Source organism: Enoplosus armatus, chromosome 2 (genome assembly GCF_043641665.1).
Source record: "Enoplosus armatus isolate fEnoArm2 chromosome 2, fEnoArm2.hap1, whole genome shotgun sequence".
NCBI lineage: Eukaryota > Metazoa > Chordata > Actinopteri > Centrarchiformes > Enoplosidae > Enoplosus > Enoplosus armatus.
In genome coordinates, this window is record NC_092181.1 from 16,731,046 (window position 1) to 16,743,835 (window position 12,790).

The 12,790-nt window shown below is 39.5% G+C and overlaps 1 protein-coding gene across 4 annotated transcripts in view; it reads left to right on the forward strand.

The window, feature by feature from the left end:
* The window catches only part of ctnna2 (catenin (cadherin-associated protein), alpha 2), a 258,619-nt gene that overhangs the window by 14,415 nt on the left and 231,414 nt on the right, over positions 1–12,790 (forward strand). For all 4 annotated transcript variants that reach the window (XM_070914353.1, XM_070914379.1, XM_070914363.1 and 1 more), the window contains exon 2: positions 11,920–12,115. In XM_070914353.1, the coding sequence (XP_070770454.1) occupies positions 11,920–12,115 (196 nt within the window). The remainder of the gene's footprint in view (positions 1–11,919; positions 12,116–12,790) is intronic.

The window sequence follows — 12,790 nt, forward strand, 5'->3', positions numbered from 1 at the left end:
AGTGAACGGCGTATATTCTGCCATTTGTTGTGAAGATTATGTGAAAACCTCAAGGCGTGTCGTACAAAAATGAAACCCAAGTCAAATGAGGACTCATTGGCATTTTCACTGAAGAAACAACACAAATGTCCAGTCATTTATTATATTCATATTTTAAGTAGAAGTGGAAAGTTTGAGAGTTAAAAAGAATGCATTGTTGCTGAAAGTTTCTAATTGGCTAGTGTTGCATTGCATTCAAAACCCACTCTCTTATGCTGCTGCTGTTTTGTTTTCCTTAAATTAGTTCCCCAAAGGCTAATAATTAGCTCTTTTTTTCACACACTAGATGAATGGTATGTTTTTGACATTTCTTGGCAACCAAAGAAGTTGTTTTTTCTCACCTTTTTTTCCTAATGTATGCTCATAATTCTCTCTACAGAGAACAATGTGCCCCAGACGTTGTTTGGATCCAGAGTTTGGCTCCCGCATGGGGCTTTGTGGAAGGTGTGTGATGATTTTCAAATGGGTGCAGAATTGTCCCTACAAAACATCAAGTGGTTTAAAGCATGTCCACCTGAATAGGACTGCTAGAATGTATTGACCCACTCTGTCTAGCACCACCAAGTATGTATCAAAAAATGTCCTGTCATGCCTCGAAAATGAATTAGGTAGCCTCATTGATAGCAAAAAGACATCTGTGGCGAGAATGATAATGAAGGAGTGGGAGGATCAAACAGAGTATAGGAACATGGGCTAAGAGGGTAACTAATGAGGAAATATTATGGGGAGACTGAAAGTCTGTTGCACTCTCAAAGATGAAGGCTGTTCTTAGAAGTTCACCTTACAAAATGTGAGAATCATTATTGCAGATAACACCATTGATTCCATTGGCTTTGCTTTTCTTCTGAATCAAGTTTTCCTGACACTATTTGTTACATTGCTTGAGGGTTCGTAACTTGAAGTAAGTAATGTGAGCCTAATTTATTCTTGTGGTGTAGAAACTTGGTGGAAATGCAGAGTCTGGATATCAGTGAAAAACGGTAGAAAAAACCCCCAACTGCAGGTAATCAGATAAACCTGACAGTTCACTGAAAATCTGTTCAAGAAGGACAAATAAACCAAAAAAGATGAAAATGTTTGACAAGTAGCGCCATGTTTTATTATTCATCAGTTTGTCTTCTTATCCATCATTGTATGGCATAGTTCCTCTCTAACATTTATCTCTAGGCTGTAAAACTAAGCATGCTTCCAGGAGGTTTTAAAATGTCAGAGCTTGACACCTCTGCAATACGACACTAAAATCCTTCCTCTTTGCCACCCAAAAACCCATTCAGGTACCATTTCTAATTCTGGCTAATCCTCGCTGCTTTGCACTTCAGCACTTGTTAACTTAGATATTTTAGATAAACTTAGATAAAGATATTTCAAATAACAGGGTAATGTAACAAAGTGGGCACAGCCTTCAGTGTAATAATTCTAACATAAAAATTCTAACATTTTTATATGCAGCTCTGCGGGATACTTAGGCAGGCCTGTAGTGCTGCAGATAGAGATTTAGGACACAGCCTCAGTCATTTGTCAGATCTGTGACCAAGCTAATATTGACAAGTGTCTTTTGTCTACTCCCCAGATGCCCTCGTTTGGGTGCTATCTGTAGTTGTTTAATTTTATCATTGTTAATTTGTTACAGGATCACATGACAGGCACAGTTGAGATCTTCAGGAAAATATTTGTGTACACAGTATGTTTGCATATTTTTCTTTATTTGCAAATGTCCAAAGCAAGTGTGAGTAGTTCTCTGCATTTGCCTTTACTATATGTAGTGTAGTGTGTGCAAATGGATGTACAGTTATGTGTATTGTTTCTACTTTTACACACTAGGTGAACACTCAGTGTTTAACATGGCCTAAAGCCATCACAGCAGCCATCTTGTGCAAACAGGTTTCTATATTGTCCTTCTCACAGCCAGGTGATTGATTCACCCACTTGGAAAAATGACAACAACCCCTTCTCGCTTTTGTCCCCTGAGCTTTTGCATACATTATCCACTTTACACATGGGCATAAATGGCCACATCAATTATTAAACAGGAAGCGTTATGTATATCACTAACTGCAGGAGGGTGCCAAAGTTTAACAGAATCTCTCAGGAGCTGTGTATGGGTGTGCATGATCATGCATGTGTGTAGTTACACATGCACAACACAGGCACATGTCCTTCCCTAATGTTCAACAGTTAAAGTGCATCACTCATCCGTTGGATGCGGGTCTCAGAGGCTGAAGGCGGAAAATTGAATGGCTACGCAGAGCCACAGGGATTTACTACTGAGTGGAGAGTCCACTGGCCAGTGCTCTGGAGAGGAAAGGCCGCATGGCATTTAATACTATTGATCAGCAATAAAATGGGAGGGCAAGGCACAACAACTCCTTAGGCCCGAAGGAAAGGTTAACCTCACCACTGCCGCAGTATAATCACTTACGAACTACCAGTTAACTGTTTCCTATCTGAGCCTGAATGTTGGACGATGGGAATGTTTTGATATCCCAGTGCTTTCAAGAAAAAAAAAATCAAACATTGTCTGATTCTGTTAAATAGAGAAGGCTGTCAAACACTACACTGGATTTCCAGTGCATGTCCATCGTAGATCAATTAAATCTGTATGCAAACCCCTTGACATGGGTTTTTGTTTGGGACAATTTTTGTTCAGTATCAATCCAGCACAACATGTCAGTGTCCAATAATGTGCAAATACTTGTTATCAAATCGGCAGTGAGCTTCCATATCTGAGTTGCAGTGTAAAATACTGCATACTTGAGTAGAATTTAAAAATGGGGGCTAAAATAATACATTCTGGCAGAGACATGACTGCTGATGACGAAGGTGTGAAAAATAAATGGAGTTGGACACGGTTGGGTGAAGGGAAACCACGAGAAACTAGATGAATCCAGCTAAGCTTGTTTCTCCACCATGTGTTTGAAATATTTACAGTATTGCTGGAGCAGGGAGTGTTAATTCAGGACAAGATGACAGAGTACTCTGCCATTGCATTAACAGTGCACAAGCTAGTTATATGCTTTAAGTGACCATGGCATGGCCATTGCTAATGGAATTACAAGCCAATCTATGTCAATGTGATTTCCCCCTCTTGCTTTACTAGATCATCATCTTTCCTCCCACACAAATTGGCATGAGAGTCCCCTGCAAATGTGTTCTTGTGTCTGCTTGAGTATGGCTCAGAAATCTTTGTGGATTTGTTCTCATTGCGCCTCTGTGGTCCTGTGTCTTCTTACCCAGTGACCGTGTCTTGATGTCTCTCAGTGGTCATTGCTGTGTGTGTCTGTGTCTCCTTCCTTGCACAATCCCCTAGGAACATCTGAAAATGTTCCTAGGGGAGAGTGCTGACCCAGGAAATGCCTGTGATGCACATTCACAGTAATCAGCTGTCCACATGCATTTCGTGCAATATTTGCCATGTCAATATGTGTATTTGTAGTTGGTAGCATGACAAGTGCTGAATCTGTTCAGCTGCCAGAGTTTTTGTTTGTAATGATTAAAACCTTTTTTGCGGACTGTCACCTTAACCCCTGTGCATCCCTGCACTCATGCCCTGAGACATCACCGGTAAAACTAGTATACGTGTGCACTTCTTATAAAATAAGTATAAGTTACTGTAAATTGCAACAGTGCCAATACTGTACATTTTTACATTACACAGCAAGAGCAGTAACGCTGCAAGACAACACCTGTGGCCAGATGCATAAAACTGTGTAGATTCAAGACTAAAATGCTGCGCAAATGCAGAAATATGCGTGCACACTCTTTTCATCAGCTATATTAAGCTGTGCATACACCTTGTTCATATTTATAAATCTCACTCATTGTATGATTGTGTGCACATGCATGAGCCTGAATTTCACTTCCACAGTTAGCCATAGATTAATGCAGACACATCCTTAATCAACTGCTGCATATTTATACTTACATCTCCTCCACCAGTGTCCCAGTGGAGAGAAATGGCACAGAAGAAGCACTGCATTGGAGAAGCCCTCCAACAGTGCCAGAGCAGCCATCCTTAAGCCAGGCCATTACATATGTAACACATAAGTAACGTTGAATATGAATTTTGAAAATGAATTCATCACATCATAAATTGTGATTATAGCAATAATATCGGAACTTTTCACAATAAAGGATAAACAGCCATTAAAAAAGTTTAGAATGTGCATTAGACTATGATCATTTAATTTGGACTCAATCATCATCGTCTTCATTTGACTTGGATTGGGTATCTCACATTATACTGTATTTACATTTTCTACTTTTCCATAATCCGCTGAGCTTGCTTAAGAAAACCTTGTGTACACATGGTATGCAAGAAGTGTGCAAATTCTTTTACAGAGCAATAAATAACAATTCATGTGAGAAATGGCAATGGCTTACTTACTTTACATCCTGCCCCTGGAGAACCACAGCATGTAACATAGCATGTTATAAAAGCACCATTTACTGATGTGTGGAGGACCTCTGTGGTTAAGCACATAACAACATAATGAGCCAAATGTTTCAGTGTGTCATTTTTCGCCCTCAAGAACTGGGACATTTTAATTCTCCTCTCATCAGGCAGCACACAACCAATGAAATGTTTTAAACTGTTGCAGCATGTGTGCAGGTCGGCTGCACTCAAATTTCCCTATCCCTCCCCTTTTAACTATTTTTTCCATCCCGCCGCTAATGTATGTCAAGTCATATCATTTTAATCTGCAGATCGGATATGGGCCTTTTGTCCTATCTTTATTCAAGAGCGTGGTCTTTCAATTTGAGAGCATGACTTATTGATTTCATGTTCAGATTTTGTAATGCTTTCCCTCAAAACCCTGCCCTTGCACTCAAATAGCCCCTGCTTGCACCCGGATTTGCTCTGCTTCTGCTCAAACAGTATGCTTGCACTCAGATATATTGTTGCTTGTGCTCCGGCTTCAGCCCTCCTCGCACTCAGGCTGCTTCTGGCCTCTCATGAAATGTCTGTTCTCAGATTTATGCTTTGCTCTCTGATTTTTTGTGAAATAACAAAATCCTCCAACCAATAAATTGCCAGGTGCAATGAAAAGATCCCTGCCACGATGCGGGCATGTTCACTTTACTTCTTAGAGCGTCCCGTACAGGCTGTTACTCTCTAACTGGGTTCCAGCCCTCCATGGCGATATTATATGTACTTCCCTTGTTTTCTTTTGGAATAAAAGGGCAGTTATAATATACCAGTGCCCATACTTTTTACTATAATAGCCACATATAATAGTACCTGTATAGCACACCGGCCTCCCGTCAGAAAACAAAGTGACCTTTGTGACTTAAGAGTGGGAGTTCAACATGGACCACCAAAGGCAAGGGCCACAAGTACATTTTTTATTTTAATGATGCAAACCGGAACCAACTTTTTTTCTTTTAGTACATGTAATACTGTAGGATGGGAGTGGATGAACCCTGTTAAATACCCTGTTCTATTGGTTGTGGGATTTTGACAGGATTGTTGCACAAAAAAATCAGAGAGTAGAGCAGAAATCTAAGAGCAGATGTTTCTCGTGTGCCCAGAAGCAGCCTGGGTGCAAGGAGAAGGGCTGAAGCTAGAGCGCAGGAAATCTGTGCAAGCCACTCTCTTGAATAAAGAAGAAAAAAGCCCCATAATCAGACTTCTATATTTTAGTCTTCAAGCTATCGTAAAGATTGTACTTGCTGGCTGATATTTTCATATGCTTAGTGAAAGCCAATTGTTTAATTGGCTTAAGTAATAGTGACAAGCCAGTCGGTTAACTCATTCATGTTCCCATGAGTCCTGACAGTCCTCTGTGACAGTCATTTAAGGCTACTATCCTTTGCTTTTTGCTTTTCAACATTGCTGGGTGGTGATGGGAGTCGAACTCAAAGATTTTAATGCTCTACCAAATATCCAAGAACAATATGACTGTTGTCTACGTAGTAAAGATTGTGGTATCTGAGTAGTCAGGGCTAAGGCTGAGAGAATGACATAACTTGTTGCTATATGGAAATAACCCCAGTGTGGTCATGCATAAAATTCAGGCAGTGCTGCTAATACACACGATAAATGGGCTTGCCCAGGGCCAATTACCAGCTGGCAGAAAAGGGCATGGCTGCCTTGCCTAGACACTGAATTTATTTTGTTTTGTATTAGGGCACATTTGAATGCACTAGGTAAACATTACTGTGGCCCACTTCATTTCTTTTTGCAAACTACTTTTGTTTCCACCTCCTTCCCTGAGGGATCCATTTGATTAGTCTGTGTGCTCAGTTTTTATTTTGTACTTGCAATAGGTATTGAAGGATTTCAATACCTATTGGACTTTTTTTGTGTTAGACTCATGACATGCACAACATAGCTTTATGACATCATTTATCATTTGACTTCACAGTGCTACAATAGGCCTCGTGGCTATATGAGGGAACAGGTTGGATCCTATACTGCTCTCCCCTTTAATGGCCACATGTTCCCAAAGAGGGGGAATAAGTAAAGGACTACGTTTGAGGTCACGCAGATGATTTAAGTTATATGATGGTATATGATAAATCACATAATCTTAATTAAGTCTACTATAATGGAGATGCCCTGAAATTTGTTTGGCCTAAACCCCATCCATGCCTTTTTTTCTTAGTCCCATCCCACATTTTTGTTATTTATTCATTTAAATTCTCTTTTTTAAACCGATCAGTCAGAGAAAAGTCAACCTCAAAGTTGAGTATGTTTATGTACATAATACATTGTAGAAAACCTTACAAATGTAACTTATTAAGATGTTACAAACTCATATACATATATTTGACATTTACTCAGTGTTTTTAAAGCTGCATGGTTGTGTTTGTAAGCTTGTCAGTGCGTGTGTCTGTGTGTTTTGCTATTATCTTTCAAACTTACTCATTACTTACAGTGTTGTAGGCTTACATCATGTTGCAGCATTCTTTCCCTGTTTTCTTGATAGGCTGAACTTGATGACACTCAGTGCTGAACATGTTGCAAAAGTTAAACAGCCAGGCTATTTGTCATATGCTGTGTCTTTGTGAAAGTGACAGTGATTAAACGTGGATGCCTGAGCAACCACGGCAAAAAGCCGTGGTGTCTAAGGACCTCAAGATGTAACGTCATTCAGCCTGAAACAAAAGCACTGTCTTTCCTCCCCGCAATGTTTGTCCCTCCCAGGGATGTTTGTTAAATCTGATTTCCACGCTTCATCTAATCAGTGTAAACTCTGCTACCCATTTATGTAGGTCCTTCAAATTAGTTCTAGGTCTGTGCTTCTGGTTGTGCACAGCAGCCTGTGAAACTCTTCAGTCAGCTTGCTTGTTCTTTATCCTTTCAACTCATCAGTGTTCAAAAAGTAAAGCCAGTCATTTAAGACGGTAATACCATACAGCATATGAGGGTCGACAAGATAATGTAAAACATCAAAAGGTTAAATTCTAAAGTAACAATTACAAACCCTGCCACAGCAGTGGGTTATGTTGTATTCACTGTCAGTTGACAGAATATATCAGCTATAAAAGAGGCTGAATCATCAGTGCCCAAACACGTGAAGAGGATCAGTCTTGAAAATGATGACATCGCAATACAAATGTAGACAAACTGCATTGACAAAGAGCAGTAATTAATTGAAACTAACCATTTTCTGCCAGCAGCATAAAGGAGGCTGACGTACTGCTAATTGTCATGAAGCCTAATTGTCATTTTTCATGGCAGATCATTTGACATGTCACAGTAGAAAAACACAGGTGTAAATAATAAAATGATACGATAGCTGCTTCTGGCATTGTGCCTGCTGGCTCACTGTCACACTGTCATGGCTTATTGGGTCACTTGAATAGAACGGAGCCATCATTAATGTTATTAGTAACATCTGTGCTTTTCCTACCGTGACAACCCAAAATATCTGCTGTGATAAAGTTTAGTCCATATTTTGTGTATCCACTGTATTTCCTTTACACTCATTCTGAGGATATCCAGCACGGCATATGCGTGCAGAGACGGCAAGATATTTTCAATAGAAATAGCACAATTAAATCTGTATGAAGGTAGATAAATTGGATCTGGATCAGCCTCAGCGCATGCTGTGAGGTTGTTGCAGGCATAATTAAATATACATCAAGCTTTTTAAGTCACTGTTGCAGAACAAAACGTCAACAAACTTTGACTTGACTGAGTCAATCCCTGTGGAAAGCTACATGACACATGCAGTAGCCTTATCTCTGTGTACTGCACAGCCCAGCCCTGTGTTAATGAATAAATGAGCATGTGAAGTGCAAATGAATCATGCAGAACCATAAGGCAACATGGAACATCTTCTGTCCCATGGAAGAGTTGCTAAAGGCATTATGGAGACATAGAAGTTAAACAGCATCCAAAGTTTGCAGTCATCTTGGCCTCCAATTCCTCTTACTTCCTGTGACATAGTTTAATGTAATAACTGTATATCTGCAACAAAAGTACAGCCATTAACACCTGAACTTTCTCAAAAGGCATACATTTCAGCCCTTTTTATTTAAAAAAATAATTTACTAACACACATTTTATAATTCAAAAATGGCCACACCAGGTGACATGTTGCATAATCAGGTCACACGTCTAGTGAGCTGATATAATGGACACAGAACATCAAGCAATTGAAAACCCATCCCCATTCCTGCACACATATTTACATTGCTGCCTCTAATCCACATTGTCTGTTGCCAGCTGTTGGCAGGGGATCTACTGTGTAATGGTATGGGCAGCCAATTTATGAATGTCATTAGCCCCAATTATTGCTCAGCTTGATTGAAGAACGGCTAAAGAATATAGTGCCATTTTAAAGGGCCGGGAACATTACGTGCTGTTGCTACCACGCACAGTGCTAAACAAATTAAATCATGTTTTCATTAACATGGCATTGAAGTCAGACGCCTTCCATGGCCTCCGCAGTCACCGCAATGAACCTTAATGGGACTCTTTGAAACACAGTGTAAGCATTGATGAAAACATATCAAACATCCAACCACACACAGTTTTAAGCATTTAAGCTGTTCTGCAGACAAATCTACTCCTTGTAAGGTACTTAAGTGTAAAACTGTGCTTCATGTTCAGTGCCTTTCTTCTCTTTGACTGGCTATCGCGTTCTTGTCGAAAACAACACTGTGACATATAACAAGAGTTCAGCTGGAGTCAACACACAACATAGTGTTCTGATTAATGAAAATAATGCACCATGTTGAGTTGAAGAAGGCCATGAAAGGAGCTTATCCATTGTTTTGTATATGAGGGCACTTTGTTGTGTGTTAGTTCACGTGTGTCATGACAACATAAGATAAAGTCTTTTTTTAGCCAATAGTTATAGGTTTATTTCAATAGTGACAATTACCTACTAACATAGCATGAAGTGGTACGATAGCTAGCATACTGACTGTTGACCAGCTGCCTAAATTTGTGATGTACTGAAATATGATATGTGAAGAGACCTGACAGCCAATCAGAAATTAGTATTTCCTTTCCACAGTACAAGGTGTATCAAATCCAAGACTCTGCCAAGCCAGAGTGTTTGGGTTTTAGCTTAACAATATGGTTGTGTTAGTCAGATGTATGGAACAGACTATTGTAATGATCAGAAATCACTAGCTGCTTTTGAATCAGCCTGGACACATTAATATACTGTTGATTCACTTGCTGAACAACAATCGCACAAATTCTTTGTGTATTCTGTGAGGTAGAACTTGAGAGAGACTGGGAGGGAGATTGCTTTTATTTGTGTGATTGTGTTTGTGTGTCTGTCGCTAGTTGTGGATCTACACTTTTATGCGGGCAGCCAGCATCGGCGTGCGTGTGTGTCTGCGTGTGAGGTGGAGAGAGTTTGCGTGCGCAGGTTTGTGTGTGCTTTCATGTGTAAATATAATGATGAGTTATTGATTCAACAAAGTTAGATTGAAATAAACACACCATTGCACTTCATAATGAGCATTCATTCAGCTGTGTAAGGTGATGTTGAGCAGATGAGCTGATGGTAAACAGATGTATCAAAGTTAGTTGTCAAAGCAGCTTTGAATACAGATTCTACAAGTAATGTTATTACATTATGAATTACGTTTAAACTACTTTAAATAGCATAGACTGAAAAGGTTAACTTGGGCTTATATCAGAGCTACTTTTCCTGGATCCATCATGAGCGAGTACATACATCATTAACGTGTTTATTCCAGTCTAGAAGCCCTTAAGTAAAGCAGCCTTGACAGGACATAACTTTGCTCTTAGCAGCTTTTCACAGTGAAAGCCTCTGATATATACCGCAAACTAATCATATCACTCCATTGTGCAAGTTCAGATGCTGTCAGACTGATACTCATACAGCAAACTCTGACTAGAGCGTGTAATGAGCAATTCTGTCCATGTGCTTCCCCACTGGCCTCAGACAGACATGTGTCATTGTGTTCAGCAAGCAGTGGAAATATCCACTCTTTAATGAATTATTGATGGGCAGCAAGTGATTGCTGCTCTTCCTGTAGGCTGAGTGAGCTTAACGTATTGCTTGTTTCATAGCTTTCTCTTAATTACTTTCAAAGTAAGAAGATTTTCCCTTTCAGAGGAGGCGATAATTTTGGTTTGATGATAATGACACTTTCATTATGGCTCAATATAATTAATATTGATAGTTTCTTTTCTCAAATCATTTTTGTGGAAGAAGTCAAAACTAAACCCACTTCTTCAGTGCCTGTACCGATTCTCTCCAAGTGCTTAACAGATATTTCTCAACCCTGAGGCTTGTGCTCTTCTGAAATGGGTCTTTTTTTGGTAGTGGCCCTAAGACAACATTACTGCATCATTAACATGAACCGACACATCATGTTTGCACTAAACATATGCCTCTGTATGTCATCTTTGTGACTGACTGTCTGCTGTGGGGAGAAATCAATGGTTGTATAGTCCAATACAGAAATGGAAAGTATTTTATTACATTTCTCCCTCAAAACATACTACTGCAAAATGCTGAATGTACCAACACCATCAGATCAAAGGCTTATTTTGTAGGATTCAGTAACACATCATCCTATTGATTTTGTGCAGTGTAGCGTATCCAAAAAAGCTGAGATCATGGACATTTTTTCCCAAGGCTCATTTCAGTTATGTTTTCCCTGCGATGACAAGGACAGCTTGATAGACAGACTGCACGTTACAGCACTCCTACTTGAGCCGAAGGATAAACATTTTCAGTGGATCCTATTTAAGATGAAGCATGTACCTGATTGATGCTTTTAGCATGTTTCTGTAGCTGTAATAGCATTTAGAATGAATTGCCTCATTATACTTGTGGAAGCCGACATTATAGATAAAGACATGACTATTTGTCACTGCAGTTTAAAGCATTTTCCAGATGTTTCACTATACATTCCCAAACCAAGATAAAATATACTCCCATCATTATAAGGGGATGCACATTTTCAGAAAAGGAGAAAAGAAAGAAGTAGATTAGCAGAAATCTTTTTATTGGATTGGCATTGCTGGGAAACAGCTAAACACAGCTTGGTGTCTGTTTCAGTATTATGAAGATTATTATTTATCTTTTAATCATGTTTTGTTTATTTACTGTCAGCTTGTGACATTAGCAAACCATGCAACTGGTGTGAATCTTTTAGACAACATAATTCTGCACTGTGAGCTTGAAGAACTGAAAACTATCATCCAATATATACCTGCTTTTATGTCATTTGCAGTTGTGTCCAAGTGTTTGTCATATCATTTTTGTTGCTCTTAGTGTCAGTGTCTGATCTCCACAGTGGCAATGTGCCATAACCTCCAAAGTCAAGATGACACTTTCGCTTTTGGCAATGGACAAAAGCTGCAATTTGTCACCCATATTTATGTTTTACATGCTGTGTGTTACTCAACCAACTGTCATGACCTCTCGTCTTTCCCAGGTGACTACTCTGGTGAACACCAGCAACAAAGGGCCATCCAGTAAGAAGAAGGGACGCTCCAAGAAGGCCCATGTCCTGGCAGTGTCTGTTGAGCAGGCTACCCAGAACTTTCTGGAAAAGGGTGAGCAGATTGCCAAAGACAGCCAGGACCTCAAGGAGGAGCTCATTGCTGCTGTGGAGGATGTTCGTAAGCAAGGTGAGCTTGTTGAATGTTCTTATGCAGGCACAATGCTTGTTGCTTTGATATTGGTCATATAACTGCATTGTCAATGTGCAATATCCCTGCTGTTGGCCACCAGACATCGAGTAATCCCCCTTTCCCCTCAGCAACATTATTATTGCTTTTCTCCTTCATACAACAATATCTATAGCATGGTGTGGTGTATGACTGTGGGTTGTTTCTAAACTTTCTAGAGCATCATCCATCATCACTAAAGGGTTGCCCATATGCTGTCAGTCCCCTGGGAGGTCCTACTGTAGCCCTATCCAAAAGGCCTTGTCCTTTGTCTGATTTCTTTGTAATGATGGTGATGGTGACTCGATTATGAACATGTTCTGTTTAACATGAAATCAAAAAAGTCTGTCTTTTTTTTTTCTTGAAGCATTTTAAATTACTTAAATGGCAGCATAGAATCATCTTAAAATGAGCAACTTGATGTACACATCATATTTGCAAACACCTGATACCTTTCTATCTCTTATCTTGAAACTTAACCTTAAACTACATATTCTAAATTTTGATGCTTGCAATTTTCAGGACAAGTTGTCAGTGCAATGTGCAGACACTATTATTACAGAACAAGTGAAGGACTATCTGACATATGACACAAAAACACGAACACCTTTACAATGTAATATAACTCACTAGTGA